Source organism: Cnephaeus nilssonii (assembly GCF_951640355.1).
Source record: "Cnephaeus nilssonii genome assembly, chromosome: 7".
NCBI classification, from domain to species: Eukaryota; Metazoa; Chordata; class Mammalia; order Chiroptera; family Vespertilionidae; genus Cnephaeus; species Cnephaeus nilssonii.
In genome coordinates, this window is record NC_137078.1 from 21714907 (window position 1) to 21741362 (window position 26456).

At 44.1% G+C, this 26456-nt stretch overlaps 1 protein-coding gene across 5 annotated transcripts in view; it reads left to right on the forward strand.

Moving 5' to 3' along the window:
* PHACTR1 (phosphatase and actin regulator 1) overlaps positions 1-26456 on the forward strand; it is a 287668-nt gene that overhangs the window by 235861 nt on the left and 25351 nt on the right. For all 5 annotated transcript variants that reach the window (XM_079776162.1, XM_079776166.1, XM_079776164.1 and 2 more), the window contains one exon: positions 357-513. In XM_079776162.1, coding sequence (XP_079632288.1) covers positions 357-513 — 157 coding nt within the window. The remainder of the gene's footprint in view (positions 1-356; positions 514-26456) is intronic.

A 26456-nucleotide genomic window follows, 5' to 3' on the forward strand; every position in this document is an offset into this window, starting at 1 on the left:
CCAGCCCCTCCTCCTCTGTGAAGCTCCCTGTGATTACTGAAGGCCCCTGTCCTTTCTCCCCACTTTGCTTCTATCTCCAGTCTGTCCCTCCTTTATGGTGTTGCCTGCATACTGGCAGTCCCTGGAGAGCCAAGATCCAATCACAGGCTCCTCTGTGCTCCTCACATGCTCAACACTGCAAGGTGTACCCAACACGTTGCTTGCAGGAACTCTATGGAAGTGTCCTTTGGGTCCTTACCCACTCTCAGGTGTGAAGCCACTGTCTTCCTGCCTTTCACCTTGTGACCCACAGTTGTTCCTGTGGGAGCCCGGGCAGGTGGGTGTCAGCGTTATTAACTCCTTTTCCCCTCCTGCAGGCTCCCTGGCCATGAAGGTGTGCCGGAAGGACTCCTTAGCCATCAAACTCAGCAACAGGCCCTCCAAGCGAGAGCTAGAAGAAAAGAACATCCTTCCCAGGCAGACGGATGAAGAGAGGCTGGAGCTGAGGCAGCAGATCGGCACCAAGCTCACCAGGTAGGACAGCAGGACCACCAGCTCCCTGAAGATTTGGGTAGAAGACCCCCAAACCAGTCCCGGGTGCCTCTTGGAGAGCTTACAGCAGAAAGTCCATGGAAAACATTCCATTTCTTCTCAGTCCCTTCCCCTTCACTCATTCAAATCTGGGAAATTTCATTTGAGGTTTAAGGAGAACCTGAGAGGCAGGGTTCCCAGACAAGAACCTCCTGTAGAAAAATTGTCACCGTCCAGTGGAATTGAGGGCCTGTGTATGATTGGAGTTTGGTTAAGCACAAAACAATCTAATATATGCACTTTCTCTGATACTGTGCAACCAGAAGATGTCAGTGGCTGTTAATGATGCCTCGTCACTAAGCTGTGACTTTTGAGTGATTGCCCTTTGTGTACATTACAGACATGAACATAGAGTGGGTTATATTGACATACTAAACACCTGGATGTATTTGTAATCTAGCGCATGTTTATATGGTATTAGCTTATGTTGTGGAGCGCTGATTATTTGCCAGGTATTCTTCTAAACATTTAACATGCATTAAATCACTTAATCTTCAAAGCTCCCTATGGAATGGACATTTTGTGCCCACTTTACAGATAAGAACACCGGGTATAGAGAACTTCAGTTTCCTGCATGATGTCACATAGACTGGCTGCAGAACGCTCCCTTTCAATGACCATATTGTGTTGCCTCTGTAATAATAGTCATCACGAGCCCCACTTTGTCCCAGGCACTGTGCTAAGTGTTTGGGTGCAACGTGTAGACATCTCTTGGATTTCATTCTCCTCTCCCTCTTCCTAGCTGTGCAGCCTTGAGAAACTCACTTATTCTCTCTGCCTGTGTTTCTGTATTTGTAAAATGTGCAGTTGTAAGATATAAGCAATATAAGCAAAGCATATAAAATAGTCCCTCACCCATAGTAAACATTCAGTTATCTGTTATGTCATTTTCTTCTCCCCACAACCCCATCGGTAGCTTTCATTATCACCTTCACCAGGACAACTGAAGCAACTGGTACCCGCAGAGGTTACGGTGGCACAGATGCCATCCACCGGAGCTGCTGGGGTTCTTCCCTCCCACCTGATTTATTTTGTTACTTAAGGACAGTTTCCCATAATTAATTTGGTTTCCTCCTGGAGGATGTTGTTTTAATCTTACAGAGCTGTATAGAATAGTTTACACTGATGGATGATTTGTCCTTGAATTCTGTAGTCTTTAGAATCATGGAATGAAAATATCTACCCACCTACTCCCCCCCCCCCACCCTTTCCCCATTGGTCAGTGAACATGGTGCACATCCACCGGCTGGCATCCCAATCTCTCTTAATTCCTTGGTGATAGTTACTCCCAGCCATGGGTCTTATTCTCTTTTTTTCTGAAGCTACTCAAAGCTTCATGCCTCTTAACATGCATATATTAGGGAACTGTAGACAATGATCTGGCGTCCCAAGTCTCCTCTCCTCGGCTGCAGATTGCCAGGTTTCTCTCTGAAGGTGGGTGGAGTGGGTGGATACAGTGCTTGGCTGATTCCTGACCAGCTCTTCAGTTTTATACCTAATATAAATAGGGGTGTTTTGTGGGGGGATGAGGAGTGCAGGAAAAAGAGAAGGAGCGTATCCTTGATCTCAGCCCCACTTCTCAAAGTTCAGTTCCACCATGTGCTCTCGGGTCTCATTTCCCCAGCTTTGCTGCAGTGCAAGCAGAGCTCTAGGTATATGGGAAATGGAAGACTTTTCTGCAGATGTGCGATGCCAGCACATCTGGCTGCCCAAGTTGGCTTCTTCTGTGGAGAAAGATGGGAGATATAGAAAGCAGATGTGTGTGCAGCTGGTGCAGATGTGTGTGGCTAGCCATTTTGCTTGCCCACTGCAGAGCCATTCCACCTGGAGATAACTGGCCAAAAGGCAACTGTTGTCTCAGAACATACCCCCAAAAAGAGAGACAGCTGCCAGCTTTTCCTGCCGGAATCCATATCCACATAAGTCAACCATGACTGGCTGACAGTGATGGTGACAAAACGCAGAGGTGGGAGGAGACTAGAGCATCCATGCACTGGGAAAGTTTGCTGCATTTGAAGCCTTATCCTTATAAAATCTACCCTTTCCCAACCCTTCATATTCTAACAACACTTCAGTACTGCTTAGAATTCATAAACTCCATAGTACTATGGGTTTACCATAGTACGCATCCACCTCCAACCCTCTCACCCTGGTCATGAGAAGGAGAAGACACACTGAGGAAGGAGAGAAAGACAGGAGTACCAAGGGGAGTGTTGGGCATGGTCAAGGTATTGAGCTGGCCTGCATCCTCGCTCTAAGTCCACTCCATCTTTGTGCACTCTTTCTAATAGGGAGTTTACTTCCTGTATCAAGACCCTGGGCATCTCTAGCCAGATTATAAGAATTGGGCCTAAAGGAGAGGACTCAGGAGTGTTTCGCAGGTTGACAATGTTGTACAGAGTTCAGGAAATCAGGTGGATAGGCGAAATCTGTGCCCAAGGTCTTCTTTGAGGAAGTGCAGCCACTGGCTCACACCCAAGGGACTTACTCACTTATCCGGAAGCCAAAGCAGTTGAAGAGGAGAGCTGAGACCCAGAGGGGACGGTGGTGCAGAGAGAACTAGTCCCTGGTCAGAACCCTGGGCTCTAGCTCCGGTTCTTCTGTTCCCTACATGGTCATTTGCCCGCCCTGGGCCTTCATTTCTTAATCTGAGGGGGTGTGATTAAATCACCTGATCGCTATGTGCAAAAAGTGAACTTCATTATGGTAAAAAGGAACTAAAAGAATGTGGGGATCTGTTGGCAAGTTTGCATTTCTGAAGCTACAAGGCTGTGAAATTCTTTGGCCATTTAAGGTAGAGGAAATGTGCTGAAAATCTTAACTTCTTGAAAAATGTGGTCAAATCTGTAGTCTTCATGGCGTAAGCAAAATATAAAACCTAACTTTAGCCCGACAGTTTGAATAGCATTAAAAAATTCATCACTCCAGGAATAATTCCACATTGGAAGTGGGGAGCAGAAATGTCTATCTAGTGAAATGATGTGAAGCTTGAAGGCAGAGTTTCTACATTAGAACACAAAAATATCGTTCTTCCAAAGTTTTCTCATTGATGCTATTGGGCAGGTCTCCTACACCTCAGTCAACAAGTCACCTGGATGTTGTGATCATAACCATTTCAATCAACCACCGTTTGAGAAGTGTGGGCTGCCCGTGAGACATGAACATGATCAACTGGGTGCGGTTACTCTGGTCCTTATGTATACAGTCGCCCCTCTTTATCCGCAGTTCTGCTTTTCCTGGTTTCAGTTATCCACAGTCAATGACAGTCAGAAAGTATTAAATGGAAAAATCCCAGACATAAACAATTCATAGGTTTTAAATTGCATGCCATTCTAATGGTGTGATGAAATCTCAGGCAGCCCTGCTCTCTCCTGAAGAGGAGGTGAATTATCCCTTTGTCTAGTGAATCCTACGCTGTGTACACTCCCCGCCCATTAGTCACTTCGTAGCTGCCTTAGTTACCAGATCTACTACAGAGGCAGGACAGTGCCATGTTTAAGAAATTCTTATTTTACTTAATAATGGCCCCAAAGCATAAGAGTAGTGATGCTGGCAATTGAGATATGCCAAAGAGAAGCCGTAAAGTGCTTCCTTTACATGAAAAGTTTGAGTACAGTACAAGATATTTTGGGAAAGAGAAAGACCACATTCACATAACTTTTATTACAATGTACTAAAGTATTTGTTCCATTTTATAATTAGTTATTGTTGTTAATTTCTTACTGTGCCTGATTTGTAAATGAAACTTTATCATAGGTATGTATGTAGAGAAAATAAACATAAGTATATAAGTCCCAGTACCACACGCAGTTTCAGGCATCCACTAGGGGTCTAGAAATATCCCTCGCAGATAAGGGGGGCCTGCTGTACAGACTCAGGACAGGTGCAGAGAACCAAGGGACAAACAAGGTCACCTACTCAGATGTATGGGGATGAAAATAGTAGAGCTTCTGTTTATTTTACATCATTCTTTTTAAGTTGATTCTCCCTCTCGTATGGTGTACATGGTATATTAGTGCAGGAGTGCTTGTATATAACTTCTAAATAAAGACATGGAGTATGTAGGGGCACATGCTTAGATTTTTATTGATGGAGTCCTCAAAATGCTGCGAGTCCATAGGTCTGAGGATCCCTTCTCAGGTCCTTTCATCTACAGTGAGCTCCAGTCATGGGAGGTGTAGAAATCTCAGGACAGTTCCTCCCCCTACGAGAGTTCCCCCAAATGCAAGACCATACTACTTTCTCTCTAGGTGTCTTCTCAGGGCCCTTCAAGCTGAACCCTAGTAAGTGGTCAGCCTAACTGTGATCTTAACCATCACACCCACTTCTGGTTCCCTTCCGTTACCAAGCCTTTTATCCCCCCAAAGTCATATTTAATCCACATGACTCCATTTTATTTATTTGAAATCCCATTTACCACCACCCCTAAAAATTTCATCATTTAAAAATTAGACCTGGAGCCCTAGTCATTTTGGCTCAGTTGATAGAGCATCAGCCTGCAGACTGAGAAGTCCCGAGTTCGATTTCGTCAAGGGCACATGTCTCGGTTGTGGGCTCCTCCCCAGCCCAAACCCTGGTTGGGGCACATGCAGGAGGCAACCAATCAATATGTTTCTCTCATCAATATTTCTCTCTGTCTTTCCCTCTCTCTTCCACTCTCTCTAACAATCAATGGAAAAATAATCCTCGGGTGTGGATTAAAAACGAAAAAATTAGACATGGAGCCATGCTTCTCAAAGTTGACCAGGCGACCTGCCAGGGTGACCCCTTGATCAGCTAGGGCAGAGCTCTGCCCTTCGCCACTTCCCAGCTTGGGACACTGATTGGTTGAAGAAGCGAAATCCCCAGAGGATGGAGCTCGGGACCACTGGGAATGGGGTTCAGGTACTAGAGGGAAGTTTGATGCATGAAGAAGTAATGCTTTTGTTTCTGAAACATCACAGAAGGTGAATCACTCTGTAAGTCACCAGGACTACTTATTTTAAATTTCTATTGATTGATTGATTTTTTTTAAGAGATAGAGAGGAAGGGAGGGAGAGAGACAGACAGGCAGACATTGATATGTTGTTCCACTTATTCATGCATTCATTGGTTGATTCTTGTATGTGCCCTGACCGGGGAGCAAACCCATAACCTTGGCTTATTGAGATGGCTCTAACCAGCTGAGCTACCCCTACCCAGCCATGGCAGGAATACTTATTTTTAAAGAAAGGAACCAAGACTCTGAAACATTACCAGCTCATGGTTACTCCACAACCAGTGCTCTCAGGCCTCCTGTTGGGGAGTAGCTAGCTGTTCAGACCCGGCTCTTCTCCAGCTGTGCTCCTCTCCCTCAACCGCCTCCAGTACCCTCTATAATGTTTAGATCAGACAGAGGGAGAAAAGGCGTGGGAAGAAAAAGAAAGCAGAAGGTGTCTTGAAGTATATGTGTAGGAATATGTCATCTAAATTAAGCTCAGGAGTAAATGAGGATCCAGACACTCTGCCTCCCTGACACACTTGTTCCCCTAAAATATTTCTTCACTGTTGATATCACCCACCCACTCGGAGGTGAACTGTTACCATCTTTTGGCAGTCATGAGTCACCAGAAGATTGTCAGCACTTTTCCAGGTTTTGGAAAGAATGTTTCTCCTTGTCATGTCCTTTTTCTAGATGAGACACAGCCAGTGATTAAAGATACTTTATTTGAGCTACTTGGAGCTACTTAGTTTTCTAGGGCAGCCATAACAAACTACCACAGACTGAATGGCTTACAAAACAAAAATGTATTTGTCTTGTAGCTCTAAAGGCTGGAAGTCTGAGATCACAGTATTGTCAGGGCTGGTTCCTTCGGAGGCTGTGAGGGAGAATCTGTCCCAGCCTCTCTCCTGCTGCCGGTGGCTTGCTGGTCGTTGTTGGTGTCCCTTGACTTGTCGATGCAACACCCCAGTCTCTGCCTTCATCTTATTTCTCCCTCTGTGTGGGACCCCTTCTTATAGGACACCAATTCAATTGGATCAGGGCCCACCGTAATGACTTGTTTTACCTTGATTACTTCTGTAAAGATCCTCTCTCCGCACAAGGTCAAATTCTGAGGTACTGGGGATTAGGACTTTCACATATGAATTTGTGGGGACACAATTTAACTTTGGGGAAATATAATGTACCTAGAACAGGGGCTTCAACCTCAAATGCATGCCAGGGCAAAATAAATGTTGAACGTAAGAGAAGCAGGCAGTTCTAAGATTGTTGTTAGGGAGTGTTGAGAACTAGGGCGAGGTGGAAAGTTCACCCTTTATCTATGGGGCCTGTCGATATTCACCTTCAGCCCCTGTTGTTTTGTAGAAATGAAGGGCCAGTTTGTCAGACTTTCTGAAGAAAAATCTGGATTTTTTAAAATGAAAATTCCAAAATTTTTAAACATTGTACAGAACAATCAGAATATACTTATGGATCACATTCAGCCCAAAGACTGAACCTCAGCCTGGGCCCCTGGTTTTAACCTCTGACCTGGAAGCCATGTGTTTCCTATCTAGCTTCCTATATAAAGTTTATGTGCGTGCCCTACACATTTAGGTGAGATGAGACAGACTATTATGTGTACAGTGAATGTAAATGTGCGAATGTGCATGTGTGCCTCTGTAGTAAATTGAAATTAACATCTTGTAGTATCTAAATTAATTTGAACATAGTTATGGATTGATCACTAAAGCAACATACTACATTCCTAAAAAAAATTTGAGTTCCAACTCTCTCTGTTTCAGGGATTTAGTCAGATGGTTTGCAGAATGTTTATAAATTACTCTGCTGAAGAATACATTAGGCTGGGTGAAGAAGTTGGTTGAAATATCAATAGATGTAACTGCTTTATTTTCCTTACTGCCCACGAGTCTGGGAATCAGATGGACTTGGGATTAAAGCACTTGGTGATTGTTGATAGTTTGAACCTATATGTAAGGCATGTAAACCAGCATTAAACACCATATGATAGATCAGATGTAGGCCCTCCTTTGGGGAGTACCAAACCTGCCTTCTCTCTTCCCTACTGCTCAGTGCCATCGCTTAAAAAGCTGCTGTCTTTCTGATGGCCGGAGGAGGGTGGATGAGATGGGAAGTTGGACAAATAATGGCCTGATCATCCCATGAAACCTACCAGGGTATTCCTTCTTATTTAGTAATGAATAATATGCTAGGAAGAAAGCATATTCTGAATATGTATTTTATGTACCCAAGGAGTTCACACTGGAGTCACTACAGGCAGTTATAAAATGATATGTACAGAGGATTTTGTGCTGCTTTAAATTATAATACAATGATCAAGGGAGAACATTGAAATCCATTTTTATGCTGATAGCACAGGTAATAAAATACAATAATGCTGACTTCTCACTATAGCTGGCATACCGTTTGTAGTTTGGGAAAATCGGTGCTAAGTCTGACACCCCAGAACTTCATTCCAAAGTGTCAAATGGCATCTCCCCCAGAAATCTAAGGACCTATGCTAAGTGTGCTCTAGCCTCTCCCAGGCTAGGTCATTACTTCTGCTACAAAAGCACTTTCTAAAAATAGGAATAACAATCAAAGGCACTATGAATTCAATCCAACTTTGACTGACTGGTGCACCCTGGGCATGCGTTATGGAATCACTTGAAGAAAGAAGGGAAAAGAATAGACCTGAGTGAAGTTTGGAGTAGACCTGGCCCTTCATCCTCCTCATCCTCATCCTCATCCTCATCCTCCTCACTTTGGCTCACATCACCTCACAGAGCGGCTCAGGAAGAAATGTAGAGAGGGCACTTGGACCTGCTCAGCCTCACATCCGCAGAGCCTGGATGGGAAGGGCTCAGAGTGTGTGCTTTTCCTGTGGATCCTAAGACCTCCCATTAACGAAACTGAAATTGGATGCTAGTCTCCAAGCTGAGAACCAGGGATGGGACAAGTGAAGTCAGAGCGAAATATGACTTGAATGTAGTTATTGAGTCCTGCAGCATTTGCATAACAAACACGCCAGCTGTTCAGGTAGCTGGGCTGCTTTCAGATCATTTGACACCTCCCATTACCTCGCTGCACAAAACAGAAATTTCTTTCTAAAAGCCCTTTAGAAATGCTGACGTCTTCTGAAAGGTGCTGACTTGAGTCAAGACCACAGCACTACCTGTCTGATAGAAAGTTAAGGACAACCACACATTGATTGTTTGGTGTGTTTTCTAAATGAAAGATGAGAAAGCTGTCCCGGTAAGGTTTGAGTGAAGCCATCGAGAGGAGGTGGAATCAAACTTCAAAACCACATGAGTAGAGGGCATTGAGGCTGAGCTACGCCCACCACAGGGACCCTCAGCCACAGGACATGCCTCAGAGCCTTACAGAGACATACATAGCCTCTTGCCCTCTCACCCCAGCTTCCAGCTGTTAGGAAATGCAGTAAAGACTGAGCTCTTGGCATCCTGTTACTAAGACGGATTCTGAGCCTGACAGTGTGCATACGGGAGGAGTCACCGTGTGCAAACCCCGCACTGGGTGTCAGGGAACAAAGCCACATCTTGCCAGGCACTTCCAGAGCTCTGCGTTTGTGACTTGCAGCTGCCCCGTGCATCCTGCAGTGATATGGTAAGTGTGGAGGACAAAGAGCTGCTTTTTACCCAGCAGGAACAGAATTGATCTCAGTGTTTAAAACTTACAAAGGTGTGTGTGTGTGTGTGTGTGTGTGTGTGTGTGTGTGTGTGTGTGTTTTAAGTGCCATCATAGGTGGCTAGGGAGTCTTATTTTGTTTTCTATTTCGTAGCTTTTATAAATGGCTGATTATCCCAGCAGCATTTCAAAATTGAGGTGCAGGGGGTGGAGAGGGTACTACTATACTCAACTACAAACTAAGTAAGTAGGCAAATCCTCCATCTCCTCTCTGGCCACATTTTAAGAGGTTCCACTTGATCTGGAATGGTTAAAGAGAGCCCTTTCGTTTTCCTGTGATTTTTTTCCCCCGGTCATTATTGGAGTGATCTGCAATGATTTTCTTGTTTATTGTTCATCTTAGCACATGGCAGGAAGAAAGGGCCTGTTTCTTGGATTACTTGGCTAGAAGAAAAATCAGCCTGTCTCTGTTTAAAGGTGATCACTGACATAACATTATCTAAGACGTCAGAGCCCTTTGCTGTTGACAATATGCTCTCCCAGCCGTGCCTCATCTGATGAACTTCACCACAGCCCTGCAAGGTGGCTGCTATAGGGAGTCCCATTTTGTAGGTGAGGAAACTGAACTAATGATCTTAGAGATGAGTGGCAAAGAGAAACACATCTTCTAAATCTAAGACTTTCCTACTGCAGGAAGACATGCTGAGCAAAATGTTTTGATTGTTTAGTTTTTGTGTTGAACAGAATTTTCCCCCCAGGTTCCCCTGGTTGGGTAAGGATCGTGTGGGATAATGGAGTTCTAGATTGGTGGCTCAGGCTCGTTTGTACAAATGTGCTCAAGGGAGAGATAAGCCATGGAAGAAAGAGGGAATAGGAAATTTTCTCCCACCTTGAACTTCAGTGGGCTTTTTGTTGCATTTCAGTAACACTGTTCATGATAAGTAGGAAGAGCTGTAACACTTGACACTGAGGTTTGGGACTAACGGCCCTCCCTTGTGCCTGATGCAGTGTGAGAGCAAAGTGGTCCAGTGCAGTGGTTCCCATGCTGTGGTCCCTGGGTCAGTGACATCAGCATCACTTGGGAGTTGGTTAAAAGTGTATGTATTCAGGCCCCACGCAGACTGAATTAGAACCTCTGAGGGAGGGACCAGAAATCTGCCTTTTTTTTTTTTTAATTGCTTTCAGAGAGGAAGGGAGAGGAAGAGATAGAAAGAAACATCAATGATGAGAGAGAATCATTGATCAGCTGCCTCCTGCACACTCCCCCACTGGGGATCAAGCCTGCAACCCGGGCATGTCCCCTGACCGGGAATCCAACCGTGACCTCCTGGTTCATAGGTCGATACTCAACCCTGAGCCATGCTGGCTGGACAGAATCTGCCTTTTTAACAAGCGTGATTGTAATGCACACTAAAGTTTGTGAGAGCAGTGGTCTACGAAACTGGATGCAGATTGAAAGTCCCATCCATCACTTACTAACTGGGTTCCTGTCAAACCTTTGTTTCCATATCTGTCAGATGACATTCCCCCCAACGTCATCAAGAACACAAATGAGTAATTCTCCCAATTGTGATAATAATGAACACTATTCATTCTCATTGAGAATTTGAGTGCATATTACACTAGACTCTGATTAGCCAGGATAAATAATGCTAGCTGCCCTAATCGGAAAATCCTAAATTCCAATGACTTAAGGCAGTCAAGGTTTATTTTTCACTGGGATAGATCCTTAGGTGGGTCAGATGGTCTTTATCCAGCATGTAGTCATTAGAAACTTCTAGAAAACATGGCTCCAACATCTCCATAGCAAGGGAAGGGGTAGTGGAGGAGGCACACACATCACTCCTGTTCACAATACATTAACCAGAACTAGGCTTATGACCTAACTGCGGGGACCCTTGACTTGGCGGACCTCAATTTAACAGACTTCGCATTTAACGGACAAAATTTCCGGTTTATACATCATATGTGAAAATTATCACCCTGTTAATTTTAAAATACTTTTAACCAAGATTTGCTTTTAATTAAATTAACATATTTTTTTGTCATTTTTAACAAATTTTAGCAAATAGGCCATAAGTTGGAAAAAACGTAGTAATTTCACCAACATAAGTAAATATTACATATCTATCACTATAGTGTACATATTTAAATCCAAAAGCCACCGCTTGTAAACAGTGTTTGGGGAATGATTAGCACATGATCATACCACATCTCGTGAGGTCGTTGGTTCTCTTGTCCTGTGGTGTGACTTTCTGCAGCAGTTTGAATGTGTGCTGGCCAAGAGTCCACCCTGCCCCAGCCTTGTGCATTTGCTTATTCACAGTGACTGGTAAATGCACAAATTTACTAGATCTTTTCTGTATAAATTTAAAATTACAGTAACACATAGAAAATTTTTCTGTGAAATTAAGCTTTTCATATATTTTTAATTACACAAACGTGTCTACATAAGTTAAAACTAACTAATTTGTTTATTTTTTAAATATGCATTCAAAAAACCTACTTCATTATATAACAGCTTTAGCAGACACCCCTTCCCCCGAATTAGTCTGTTATATCTAGGTTGTACTGTATTTGATGAGCACAAAGTGTCTTAGCCACAGCTCCACTGAGCCCATATTTGTCGTGGGTCTTCTTTGTGTGATCGTTGTCCCAGTCATGGCTCCCCATAAAAGGGACCATCACATATATAAAAGACTTGATTAAAAGACTTTTCAGAAATTGTGGTATATACATACAATGGAATATTATTCAGCTTTAAAACAGAAGGAAATCCTGCCATTTGCAACAACATGGATGAACGTGGTGGACATTATGCTAAATGAGATAAGCCAGACACAGAAAGACAAATATCACATGATCTCACTTATATGTAGAACCTTAAAAAAAAAAGTCAAACTCGTAGTAATAAAGTAGAATAATAATTACCAGAGGCTGGGGAGTGGGGGACAAAGGTAAGATATTGATCAAAGGGTACAAACTTAGAGTTGTAAGATGAACAAGTTCTGGAGATCTAATGTACAGTATGGTGACTATAGTTACTAATGTATTACATGCTCAAAATTTGCAAAAAAAGTAGATCTCAGGTGTTCTCACCACACACACACACACACACACACACAATGTAACTATGGAAGGTGATGGATATGTTAGTTTGATTGCAGTAATAATTTCACTATATATATATATATATATATATATATATATATATATACACTACATTTTACATATTTTATACCTTAAATATAATTTTTATTTGTCAAAAATAAATAAATAAAAATTTAAAAATAAACTGGCTGGAGGAAGGAGGCAGCCATGGCAATTGGAATGCAGAGACTCATGGTTAATCTGAGAAGCACTGGAGTGTCAGGGGGGTCTGTGTTGGGGCCACTACACTACATGCCCATGATCTGCATCAATGAATGAATTGCTCCTGGGGTCCAGTTTAGTAAAGCAACTCATGAAAATTAAAACAATCCCAATGAGAGAAAAATGAGACCTAAAATAAACTTTGCTTCTCTTTAAAGGAAAAAAATAGCTGAAGTACAACTGGGAGGTCCCAAAGAGAAGGGTGGGCCTTGAGCTGAATGAGTTTGTTTTCTATGAGTTTAAGGTTAGCTTTCCAGGGAAACAGTTACTAAGGAAGATCATGGAACTCCAGCTTCAACAAATTGATTCTATTGGAATGTATTGATTAATAATCTGCTGTGTGCACAGCCTTGTATGAGGTGCCATTTAGAAGGTAGCTGACAATCATTCTAACAGAATAAAGACTAATTAGTCAAGGTGTACTCATCGTTAAGTCTGGGATGCCAATGGCAAGTTCTGTTGGGAAAGTGTAGGCCCTTTGGCGCACATTCTTTTGTTGGTTTGAATTTATTGTAGACTATTTTTCTTTCTACTTTTTTTCCCCCCTTAAAATGTTCCCACATGGCCCTAGCTGATTTGGCACATGCCCCGGTTGCGGGCTCAATCCCCAGGAGGGAGCGTGCAGGAGGTAACTGATCAATGATTCTCTCTCATTGATGTTTCTATCGCTCTCTCCCTCCTCTCCCTTCCTGTCTGAAATTAATAAAAGTATTTTTTTAATGTTCCCAAATTCATGGAAGTGGGACTGGGTTCTGAATAAGTAGAACATTAAATAATCTAAACATTTGATTCAGAGTTTATTCTCTCTTAAGTCTATACATAAATGTTAATTACTGCGAGTTCTCAGAGCACTTTCTTGCAATATATTATTTTCTCCCCTACAATCTTTTGATCATTAGGTCAAACAGTCATGAGGACACCTCATTTCCATCATACTTTATCCATGAAAGGATTTCTCAAAGCCATTTGTGAACTTAGCAGAGAGCAACGAACTACCTGGGAGTTAAACGATCCTAGGAAGGATCCAAATATTTTTCAAACTTTGGTTGAAAGGAAATGTTGTTGCATGGAATACTACCTCAAAATCTGGTCTAATGCTTTCAAACTGGCTTATTAAGAGATTCCTCCTCCCCTCTCCCCTCTTCCCTCTTCCCACTCCCCCCCTTACCCCTCCCCTCCTCCCCCCCCCCCCCCCATGGGCTTTGTGCCTATATCTCAAGGAGACTTTTGTGAGTCTCTTCAACCACTTCACAAGTGCATCCTCTGGACCCGAAAATGTAATGTATTTAGAGCTTCAATGGATACTCACCATCATTGCCTCTAGCACCTTTAATTTAATAGGTAAGAAAACAGGCCAAAAGGCGTGAAGCTGCTAGCCAAGTGACCTAGCTATCTGGCTATACTAGGATTTAAAATGTGTCCCCTGCCCCCAGCCAGTGCTAGAAATTAATATCCTTCAAGAAAAGGAGAGATGTACTCGCGTCTTCTGGAAGAACAGGTCAGTTATTAGGTAGAAAGCACAACAAGTCATATATCTTAGTTGATTTTCTCAGTTCACACCTGAGAGAAAAACAAATGACTTAAAGCAAAAGTTTTGAACTAAATCTTTAAGAAACATGTTTCGTACTCAAAAGGCCCATGAGAAAGGAAACCTTGACTTCTCCCATGGTTCTTTCATGGCCACTGTTTCCTCCTCCATCCCACTTAGCTAAGAGGACATTTAAATTAAATGTCCAAGCAAGAGATGTTTCCCCATCTTCACAGTTAATAGTTCATGACAGCTGAGAAAGTTTCATTAGGAATTTCTAAAACTGAGCAGGTAGGTGCTTTGGAAGATTCTTTAGCTGGAGCCTCAGTTTGAAGTTGCCCTATTCTGTTATTCAGATTTAGATCAATGACGCTCTAATCATTTATACGTAAGAAGATTTCTTTGTTCGTATTTCAGTGGTGACGTTAGCAGGATAATGTCCATGGTTGCAGTACTCTTTCTCCCTCACCCACCAAAGTTGGCTTTTACTCATGTGTGATTTTTCTGCAGCTCCTATAGAGAGCTTGCACACCGTCCTGAATATTTAAATAGCACAACTGGTTTATAACAGAAATTTCCAATGCAGTTGTTTTTCATCTTTGTTTACTGGCAAAATATCTCAAATCTCATGCAAAATGCTAAACAAGAGTAATTCATTTTATTTATCTCCATTATGTTCTTTTCCTTCTTCTTGGTTAGGGTGCAAAGATTTTTATAATGACCACAAAAATTGCATATATGCTAACTAAGTAGTCATTTTTAGACTACTAAACAGGAAAAATCATCCAGAGATACAAAGCCTGGGAAATTGCTTTTCTCTCTGATTCTCAGGCAATTCCTTTGAAATATAAGTGAATACGCTTCTATTTTAAGAAGTACGATCATGAAAATTTTATGTTCGGTGCCCTTGAATCATTAAAACAATAGTTCTTTAATAGCAGCCTTGTCAGTTCCTTTGGGAAAAAATAAGCAGACAGATAAATAGTGGTGCTGACAGTAATCAGTGTGTTGAAGCATTTTACCTACCTGAAATCCAATCCTCCTTTTGACTGTTACGATTTCCCCTTGTTTTGCTCATCTTTATGTTGTAACTTATCAAGCTCTCTCTTAAAAGATGCTAAGACAGGTAATTGCATCTTCCTGCATATTAGAATGATACTATGCAGGAGCTGCCCTCCCCGAATTTGATTGAACCAAAGTATCTGCCTCCTGCACATTTCACCCCAAAAAGCCCGGTCCCTGTCCTCCACAAGGAACACCCTCAACATCCTCTTGGTTAGTGGCATGGCTCTGCCTTTGTATTCCTGGAAGTTGAATGGGCGCCTTCTGCCTGGAGCTTGCCCTGTCAGTAGAGCCCATCCTTGGCACACCTCCCCTGCCCCGCCTGGCTCTCCATTTTGATTCCCTGTCACATTGCCCCTCTCCTCACAGTCCTTAACCAACAGAGCCATTGGGGCCAAAGCCTGTGAAATCTGATTCTCACCTCATGGTCAACAAATAGTGCCACCAGGATATGCCTGGGTGTCTCCCACGAGGGAGCTGTAAATTCACATCACATTGTCTAAGCAAAAATAAAATAAGCCTTTTTTTAAAGAGCCTATGTACACTGAGTGGCCAGATTATTATGATCTCTGAATGTATAATAATCTGGTCACTCAGTGTATATATATATTAGAGACCTGGTGCATGAATTCGTGCATGGGTGGGGTCTGGCCAGCCTGACCAGGGGGAGGAGACATGGGCGGTTGGCCTGCCTGCTTGCTGGTCAAACTCCTAGTCAAGGGGACAATTTGCATATTAGCCTTTTATTATATAGGATATACACTGAGTGGCCAGATTATTATGCGTTCAGAGATCATAATAATCTGGCCACTCGGTATATAATGTCAGGTTTAGACTACCTAAGAAACTAGTTTAAATTTGTCTTAAATTTACATCACATGTTACAGGATATCTGTTTACTAATTTATTAATAACAGAATGCTGAGGTATATAAAAATATATGAAACTTTTTCTTAAACATCAAACATTTGTATGAAAGTTTTCAAACTTCCTATTGGACATGCCAACTTGATTCAAGGGAGACATTCTGATCTCCTTAATGTATGTCAGTCATCCTCATAAATATGAAGTTGACAGCAGAGCCCTAAGTAAATCCTTGTAAGGCTAATTACTAGATGAGGCAATAAATCCTAGTAAGAGAAGCATGCTTCTAGCTGCCATGTGTGAAGCAACTCACAGCTGCCGCAAAACCCTGCAGAGCCACCAAAACGAATCCTCGTGTGGCCAAAGCATAAGCAAGGGACAGAAGGCCAGACGCCAGAGTGGAGAATGAGCGCTCAGCATAGGAGGGGTTGGTATGAAAAACAAACAAACAAACAAAAATCTTTAGCAGTTATCAAAATAGTGCGCCAAAAAGATTTAAATTAAAAAAAAAACAAAGTGTGCCAGCTACTAGTAAGAAAAGCCCATGCATGAGAGACATGACAGCTTCCCTAAGTTTCATTCATCATGATGATGATGAAGAGGAAGAGTATAAGCTGTTAGCCTTCCTTCCTTTATTGCCACCCACAGTCTGTGAATCAGACTGTACAATGATTAAAGACTTGCATTCCTGTTGTCAGTCACCATTGTTCTTTGTGGCCTTTGTCTAGTGCTCATATTTTTTACCTAATGTGTTGAAAGACCCAGCACATTCCATCCTGCTTATGGGGTTAACAACTACACAGCACGTGATTAATTAATCACCGCTTTCGTTGTGCATTGAGGCACCAAAATAGTGCACGTTGAGTAAACTGTGGCAGTTCTGTGGATCCACTGCAATGGTTGGTGCTGCAAGGACAGTGTTCTGGCACTGGTGACACTCTATGGCAGGAGCTGGCAAGCTACAGGCTGAGAGCCAAACCCAGCCTGCCGCCTGTCTGTGTAATAAAGCTTTATTGGAACACAGACAAGCTGATTCATTTCTGTGTTGTCTGTAGCTACTTTCACCGTATAGTGGTAGAGTAGACTAGCTGTGACGGAGACCATATGCCGTCAAACCTACAGTACTTCCTGTGGGACCCTCTGAAGAAGAGATGGTGTAGTCAAGGGTTCGGACCGGGGACAGTTGGAGAAGGTGGCCTTGCGCTCACAGGACTGGCAGAGGAGTCATTCAGGAAGTGCATACCCTTAAGGCATCTCCATCAGAGGGGTAAATTAAGTTTATCTACATAAATAGGGTTTTTGTGTGCTAATTTCCCTAATCATCAAAACAATTGCACTTATTAGTCCAGATCTGAAGCACCATGTTGCTTTACCATGTGTACCAGGCACACGGTCCCATGTCTTAAACCTGACTTGTTACCTGAGGAGCTAGAAAGCCATTTTAGGGACAACCAGGTGGCGTCCCAGGCAGTGCAGCTCAGCCGCTGGCAGCCGCCAAGGGCCTGGCTCTGCGGGCACATGAGAGAGGGAAGGCGTTTCCGCAGTGGGTTTTTCCTCGAGAAAGGAAGGCCACACGCCATAAACACCAACAGCAGTGACGAATGTCTTCTTGTTTCGGCTGCAGAAGCTGCACTCCAGGCCCCAGGGGAAAAGGTGTGGGCTAGAGAGAGGGACCGCAGCGACAAGAGTCCAATGCTAACACGTGACTCCTTGGACACAGGACAGGCCTAACCTCAAAGCTCGACCTCAGCACAGGGGGTGCAGGTGACACCTAAGCCGACTGTCATACAGCTGTCAGACTGGTGACGAGAGACTGACAAAGCCTCCGCACAACACTTACTGCCTGAAGAAAAGCATGTATTTTATCCCCACACTCCCAGTGTCAGCAGTCTGTCATCTCATAGAGGAGAGAGCGCGAGCAGGGTCCTGTGCTTTGTTGTGGTGGCCGTCCCTAGCCCTGGCCCTGGCTTATCCCGGGAGCACCGGCCTGGCTGAGAAAGTGGCTTTCAGGGCTCTGAGGGGCCGAGAGTCCCGTCTGCTGTGTGACGATTCTGCTTGCAGACAAGCTCAGCCTCACAGTGACCTCTTGGGAAAGCCGTGCGGAGCAGGGAGGCCAGCCTCAGGCGCTCCTGGGAGGAGGAGGCGGCTCCCGATCCTGAGGGGACTGCTGTGCAGTCAGCCCTTTCCCTCAGGACGGCGCTGGGTGTTCATTTGACACCTCAGGCTTGGTAGCCCTGGTGCTTCCTGTGAGGGGCGTTCGAGTCTCAGCCCAGGGCTGCTAATGGCTTCTGCCCAGGCTGTCCCCCGTTCCTCCTGTGGGGTGTTCCGTGTTGGCGGGAGTGTCTGTGGTCTCTGATCTTGGCTGCACGCATCACATTGCACATGCAGGAGAGAGAGAGAGAGAGAGAGAGAGAGAGAGAGAGAGAGAGAGAGAGATGAATGAGTGTGCTGTGTATCTTTTGTGACAAGAATGTGAAGAAATTTAAGAAAACTATATGGACTAATATTCATCAGGCTGGGAGCTAACAATCCTCAGTTAGATTTGTGCTATTAATTCACGGTCACGGTTCTTTTGGGGGAACATATTTGAGGGGAGACAGTGTCTTCTCGCAGGGGATCTCCCAATGTGTTGGATGGGTAAGGCCAAGAACTGAGTGAGGAGTCCTATAAAATCAGCGTCAAGTCTGTTTGAAGGTCGTGTCAGTCGCTGTTTCCGTCGTTGCTCCTCTTTCCCTTTCCCATGTGAGCAGGTCCTTTCCTGGACAAACAAGCCCATCCCGTTTTCAGAACGCCGTGTTTCCTGAGCTTTTTAGAATTAGCAAAGAGTTTCAAAGAACGCGAAAATGCAAATCCAGATTGGTGAGACATTCCCAAAATCCATCATGCTGCTGGAACCTCCCCCAAAAGGCCTGCGTGGGGGGGTCTTTTCTTTTTGTCACGCCACATATAGAGAAAAGCGTAGTTCTGAAAGATTGCCAGGCGTGGGAAAGCACGTTGGGTTTAATGAGAATAACTACCCTATACCACTCCTTTGGGCCCTAGGGCTGCTGGTTTAAAAACGAAGCGTTGTATTTAAAATTGTAGAGTGGTGGATCAGGAGGCAGTAGGGGACATGAGACGTTTGATAAAGGAGAACAACAGAAAGCTTTGCAAAAGAATTTGACCAAAACCCTCCACTCATGCATCTGAGACTCTGGGGTTTTTGTGTTTCCAGGTTTCTAAACAGCTTGGGGTCTCATCTGCGAGTTGTGATTTTTTTCCCCAGAAGTAGGAGAGCAGTAGGAGCCTTGGGAAGCATCTGGAGAAAAGAGCTGTACGCCCGTTGACTGCAGGACAAAGGAGGCTAGGGATGCCTGCCCGCTGCCCGGGCGCTCTGCCTCAGCTTCCACCCTCTCACCCTCCTTGGGAAGCGCCCCAGGGCGAGACTGGCCCATTGGGAGTGAATGTAAAAAAGGAACGGGCTACACCACACTCTGAGGCTCCTGGAGGTGTCAGGGTGTCAGGGCAGGAAGGAGAGGGGACATCCAGGGCCCTACTTCCTACTTCCCATCCCTTGCCTTCCTCTGCAAGTAATCAAGGGCCGAATATGTTGTTTATGGAGAACCCACAAAGCAGAGGCATCGGGGAAATCTGGAACCACCGTATTTTGTGAATGAATGAGTGGATGAATAAATTAAATGTATCGTCTATCACATCTTTGTGTTGTCTGAGCTGTGCACACCCACGTAACCATGATATCGTCCTCCACTCAGCAGTGACCCCAGAGTGCTCTCCCTTCATTTGAATCACTGTCCTTGCCCTGAGACCTGTGTTCATCAGAAGCAGTATTCTTTAAAGAAGCAGCACACACAGTACATACAGGGATACCGAGGTAAGGCTTAAGTTAAGAAAAACTATCTGGATGCCCACGTATACCAGAAGTTCCTGCATGAGCCTGAATTAGATCTTTCGCTGAGATTCAGACAGCTGTGGGCATGTTTGCTGAGCATGTCCTGGGTCCACCAAAGGGCTGCTTGCTTGTGGGAGGTCAGCCTCATTGACATGGACATCTGTGCCCTCATGTGGAGCAAGCATCATTTAGCGATAAGGTGACCAGTATCCTCACATGGCTTTTCCAGCAGCGAAGGCAGGAGACCTCACTGAAGGGGCCAATGCATACAAGGGGAGAAATGGCCAGTGACACTTGATAACAGCAGGACTTGTTTTGGCGACATGTTAAAAATCAAGTGGGGACTCCCAGAAATAATTGGAATAATTTTCCAAGATTGGAGATGATATGTCTGTGTGACACAGAATATTGTATGTAAGTCATCTGAATATTTTTCTTGACTTACTCTTCTTGGTTGGCACCTAGTACCCAGTTTGATCCTCTACCTCTAAAGAGAAAAGGAACAAAGATAATCTAATTAGAATGTCATCTGTCACTCTTGATCAGCAAGCTTGATATGTTTAAGTGACTATTAAAACAAGTGTCTCCTTCTCCCCTGGTTTTCCTCAGTGTCTCAGATCTGAATAGCTTCATCAAAAGCTTCATCAAAGACTTTCCCCACTATGATCTTCCCATCCATCAAGGAAACAGAGGGTTCACTTATCATGATAACTTCAGGAGAAGTTATTCACAATAGGACTAATTACAGAGATGTGGACAGGCTAAAGAAGCAACTCCAACCGAAGTTGACAAGTGATAGGAATCTGTTTCTCAGTGTGACTCATGTAGATTACTATTAATTACATCTTCCACTAGAACCAAGAAAGCAATAGACTGGGTCTCTCTTTCTACATAAAGAAGTTATAGATATGTGGGAACCCAGCTGGCATGCCTCCATGGTTGAGTGTCGACCTATAAACCAGGAGGTCATGGTTCAATTCCCAGTCAGGGCACATGCTGAGTTGTGGGCTTGAGATCCCGGAGTGGGGCATGCAGGGGCAGCCAATCAATGATTCTCTCTCATCATTGATGTTTCTTTCTCTCTTCCCTCTCCTTTTCTCTCTGAAATCAATAAAAATCTTAAAAAAAAAAAAAAAAGATATGTGGGAGAGTCTCAGATGCAATGGTTAAGAAAGGAGATAAGTTCTGAACCAAGAAAGACCTACCTGTTAGCTCCCCAAGGCCAGTAGGCTAATGCATCTCTAACTCCACAAATTTTTATTACATATATCATATTCATCTTTTTAATTCCCACCTACCTGGCACCTTATCTGGAAAATATTCAACAGATATATCTTGAATCACATTGAAGCAAAATAAATACTAAATAAATGTTATACCTATTTGTCTAAATTATAGCTCCTAGCTCCTTCCAGATCTTTTTATTTCCATAAGATAGAAAATAAATCTCAAGTCTTCCTCTTGTGTGGAAGACCAATATCTTGCCTGCTTCATTTCTCTCCTAACTTCAGTGAAGTTAATGACTGAACCCCTTTCAGGATATATAGAATATCTTCAAAACCTCACATGCTCTATAAGCTTACCTATTGCCTCTGCTATAGCCCACCCAGCCATGGAAGCAGCCTCCTCCACCTTTCTGTAATACCATCCAGAGTCCTTGTTCTCACACTTTAATGTGCATGCAAATCTCCTAGAGGTTCCTGTGTGGTGTCCCCTGTGTTAAAACAACACAGACAGCCGAAACCGGTTTGGCTCAGTGGATAGAGCATCGGCCTGCGGACTCAAGGGTCCCAGGTTCGATTCCGGTCAAGGGCATGTACCTTGGTTGCGGGCACATCCCCAGTAGGGGTGTGCAAGAGGCAGCTGATCGATGTTTCTAACTCTCCATCCCTCTCTCTTCCTCTCTGTAAAAAATCAATTAAAAAAAAATTAAAAAACACACAGACAGCCCAGCCGGTGTGGCTCAGTGGTTGAGTGTCAACCTATGAACCAGGAGGTCATGGTTTGATTCCAGTCAGGGCACATGCCCCAGTTTCGAGCTCGATCCCCAGTAGGGGGCATGCTGGAGGCACCCAATCTATGTTGATGTTTCTGTCTCTCTCCCTCTCCCTTCCCCTCTCTCTAAAAATCAATAAAAAAAATATATTTAAAAAAACAAAACAAACATACAAACAAAAAAACACACAGATAGCTTCACTCCCAGAGTTTCTGATTCCATAGGTCTGGAGTCCAAGAATTTGCATAGTTAATGAGTTTCCAGATGATGCGATGCTGCTGGTCCAGGGACCGCACTGAAGCACTGAATTAAAGGAGTGCCTCACAGTCCTGAATGCAATTCAGATTACCTGGGAAGCTGTAAAAATGTGTACCAGTAACTGAGCTCTGCCCTATTATAGTCTGATGTAATTGGTTAAGAGTGTGGCCCAGCCAGTGGTATTTTTAAAGGTAATACAGGTTATCCTAATATGCTACACGGTCCAGAACACTCACTCAGAAACCATGGAAATGACAGAGATTAGGAAAACAGACAGAATGCTACAGGGGGAGGACCAAGGATAAGTGTGAAGCTATAACTGAAGGATGGTGTTTGTTCCCACCAGACTAGTGAAGCATGGAATTAGGACAGTACTAATGCACTGGTTCTGACACAGTTTCAGTCTTTGGCCTTGACCTCTTACCAGATAGTATTAAACTTGTTGAAGGCTAATAGAAGGTTATTAACAAATGCTTTGTGCTCCTAAGGAAAATGTAAACTTTTACAATAGAAGCTCAGTAGAGCTATCTATTAGAAGGTGAAAGAAAGAAAGAAAGAAAGAAAGAAAGAAAGAAAGAAAGAAAGAAAGAAAGGAAGGAAGGAAGGAAGGAAGGAAGGAAGGAAGGAAGGAAGGAAGGAAGGAAGGAAGGAAGGAGAGGAAGAAAGGAGAGGAAGAAAGGAGAGGAAGAAAGGAGAGGAAGAAAGGAAGGAAGGAAGAAAGAGGGAGGAAGGGAGGGAAGGGGGAAGGGGGAGGGAGGAAGGAAAAGAAAAGAAAAGCTAAATTTTAGTGTTCATGTTTAGTTAGAGGCTAATGGCAAAATATAAAACACTCTATATTTGGTGGCAGAACTTTATTATATCATCTATATGCAGTCATTCTTGCTAATATTATTAGTGGTGGGGTTTTTTTAATTGATTCTACAGGGAGGAAGAGAGAGAGAGAAAAACATTGATTGAATGCCTACCACACACCCCACAACCAGGGATCAGACACAAAATCTGGGTATATGTCCTGATTGGAAATTGAATCTGCCACCTTTTGGTACACGGGATAACGCTCCAACCAACTAGCCACACTGGCAAGGGTGGTATTATTAGTTCTTATACTTAGTTCTGAAGGCCCAGACCAAAGTCTAGTATGTAATAGATGGATGATAGATGGACTTACACATGGATGGATTGATGGATACATGGATAGATGTAGACATGCATGCATGCACAGAGAGATAGATGGACAGATGTATACATAGATGTATGTACAGATGGATGGATGGATGGATGGATGGATGGATGGATGGATGGACAGACTCATGCAGATTAAGCTAAAGGTGATCAAATTGCCTTGGACTCTTTAAAGTAGTACCTAGAATAGTGGACATTTTCTTAATTCCCACATTCCATATCTTTTGACATCACATTGTTTTCACATTTGTTTTTGATTGATTCTTCATGTAAAGATGGCCTTATTGAAATATGTTCTTTGTTTAACTTCAGTAACAATCATAATTTATACTGTAACAACTCAGATACTCTTCAAAGTGTGATCTTCCTGGTTGCTAATATTGGATTTATGTCTCATAACCGTAACCACTGAACATATTCACTATGCAGGCTCTCAGTTTTCATACTGTTGAGTCTTTTTAATGGTTTTGATGCCTAGCAACACTCAGTCCCAAACTGATTTCAATATTACTTCAATGTTTTCCCTGGTTATTACCTTATGATACCTTATCTCATACCTTATTATGCCTTATTATAATTATATTATTTCATAATACCATGGGGGCCTTACACTGGGGCCATGGCCTCCAGGAATTAAATCCAAAAACGCTTCTCTCTTGAGGGTAGAGACTTTTCTCAAGTTACTAACAGTAATATTTCATGCTTTATATTTATTTTTAAAGGGGCCTTCCACATCTCGTTCTCAGTCAGTCCTCTCAGCACTCCTAGGCACTGTTATGGCCATTTGTCACATGGTGACAGTCGGGTGCAGAGAGGGAAAGCCAGGTAATGTACCCAAGCGACCTTCTGGTTAATGGTGGAGGCAGGCCAGGAGGCAGGGCTCTGGATCCCAATTCATGTCCCCGCTGAGCTCTTTCCTAGGCTATAGCCAGGCTCTGTGTTAGCAGCTCGAGGAGAATGATGAGGGAAGGAATTGAACATTATAGACTGAAGTGCTGTTGTGGGCAGCGGGAGTAGCACCAGGTGTCTGATTGGTGGGGTCAAAACCAAACCAGTATTGAAGGAAAGTATTCAAAGCCAAGGCCCAACCTGTAAGAGAACGTTTGTGAAATCACAGAGGTGGAAGAAGTAATTTCTACAAGAGATGGGCTCAGGAAACAAGTTGAAGATGTAAAGGAAGGGCCCTTGGAGTTGGAAGTGAGGAAGCTAATGGTAATGTTCCTGGGGCCGGGAGCAGGCGGGGCATGCTCCGGGATGGAGAGTGTTCTGGGTACTCAGTCCTAAGGGTTTTAAGGGTAGAGATTTTAGGGGAGGTCCCAGGGGAAGATCTTAATAGAATATTCAGCAGTTTTCCAGGTGTGTCCTTTCTGGGTTGTGGTCTCCACTGATTGACTAGCACCAGGGCAGGGGGTCATTATTCAATGCAGCTGGTCCTGAGATCAGCTGTGGCTGGTTTTGTTACTTATCTGGGCCTGGAGCTGAAATACAAATAGGCCTAGATGTTATCTCTAGGGTGAAAAGGTCAGGGCGTCCAAACCTTATGACCAGCAATATGCTTGGGGAGGAAAGGCCACCCTGAGGATGAGGTCCCCCCTCACCCCCGGCACCTGGGGCTTTCCACCCGTGTGACCTTCTGTACCTGGCCCATCGTCCTTGCTCTGCTCATGTCTGTCTAGTTGCCTACCACAATACCTGGAAGGAGCTGGGTATGGAGCAACAGTTTTAAGAGTTGTGCTCCCTGGTTTACAGAGAAGAGGTGGAAGGGCATAGTAACTGAGGTATAAAAGCAAAGCTGCTCTTCAGCCTGCCCAGAGGAACCTCTTTGGGGGCAGGGACACCTTCATGCCCTGGGTTCTGGTCATACCCAGGGGCACAACTCTTGGGTTAAAGAATATTCAGTTATTTAACTATCAAACTTCTCTCGAGCCCTTCCTGGTGCCGGGGGCTATGTTATGTCTGTAAACACAGAGATAAATAAGGCATCATTTTTGCCTTCGGGGCATTCGAAGTCTGGTGGAGATCTTCGTGTAAATGTGTATTATCAGCATGATGGATGAGGCCACAATCAAGGTGGGAACACAGCAGGCGAGCTGCTGGTCTGTCTGGTAGAACCAAAAGCGGGCATGGCAGCTTCCCTAATGCACGGGTGTGTGTGACAGGGTTATCTTTATCTCAAGGTGAATAAAAAAAAGTGAAGGTGAATAAAGCATGTTACACAGCGCTTCCGGGCATGGTAAGGAGGCCGTTTAAACTTGACTTGGTGCCATATCAAGCCGCTGAAGGCTGTTAGCAGAGAAATGAAACAATCTAGCTATGGCCTTCCCTTCCCCCACCCTCCTCTTCTGCCCGTTCTTGGCACCAAAGTTCTAGGGAGTCTGAGAGACTGGCCATCAATTCCCTCCTCCACTGCGCAGAGGTGGAAAGGCCGAGGCTCAGAGAGGAGCGCCGGTCTGTCTGGGGGCCACGCCTGTCGGGGACTCACCCTGGTCCCTGGCATGGATACAGAGCCTGACCCTTGAGTCATCCTGAATGAGGGCACCTCTGGGGCTTCCATTATCCGTGAAACCTGAGGAGCAGGAAATCAAGAGGTGGGAAAAGAGGATGGGAGGCCTCTGAAAACCTTGGGAAGAAAAAGGTTGAAGAAGTAGCTATTAGTCAAAGGTGTCGTGATAATGGCCAAGTAAAATGGGGGTCCCCGCAGAAGCCACAGGATTTGGCAGTTAACTCATCAATGACCTTAACAAGAACTGGTTCAGGAGAGCAAGGTTTCTCCCCCTCAGCACTGCTGAAGCCCTGGACCAGGCCATTCTTTGTTGTAGGGGCTGTTCTGTGCATCCTGGGATACTGGGCAGCATCAGTGGCCTCTAACCCAGTGCACAATGATGACAACCCAATATGTCTCCAGATGTTGTCAAACGTACCTCAGGGTGGGGGGTGGCAACATCGTCCCCGGTTGAGAACCAATGTGGTAGAGTGGCTACAGAAGCCACATTGCAATGGGTCTTTTGAGAGGCCTGGCAGCCAGGAGCAGGCAGGAGATGGAGTTCACTGTAGGAGGAGGTAGGGTTAGGGGGATGGTGTTGTTTTGTTCTCATTGTTTGTCAAATGAGAACACACGTGTTTGCCC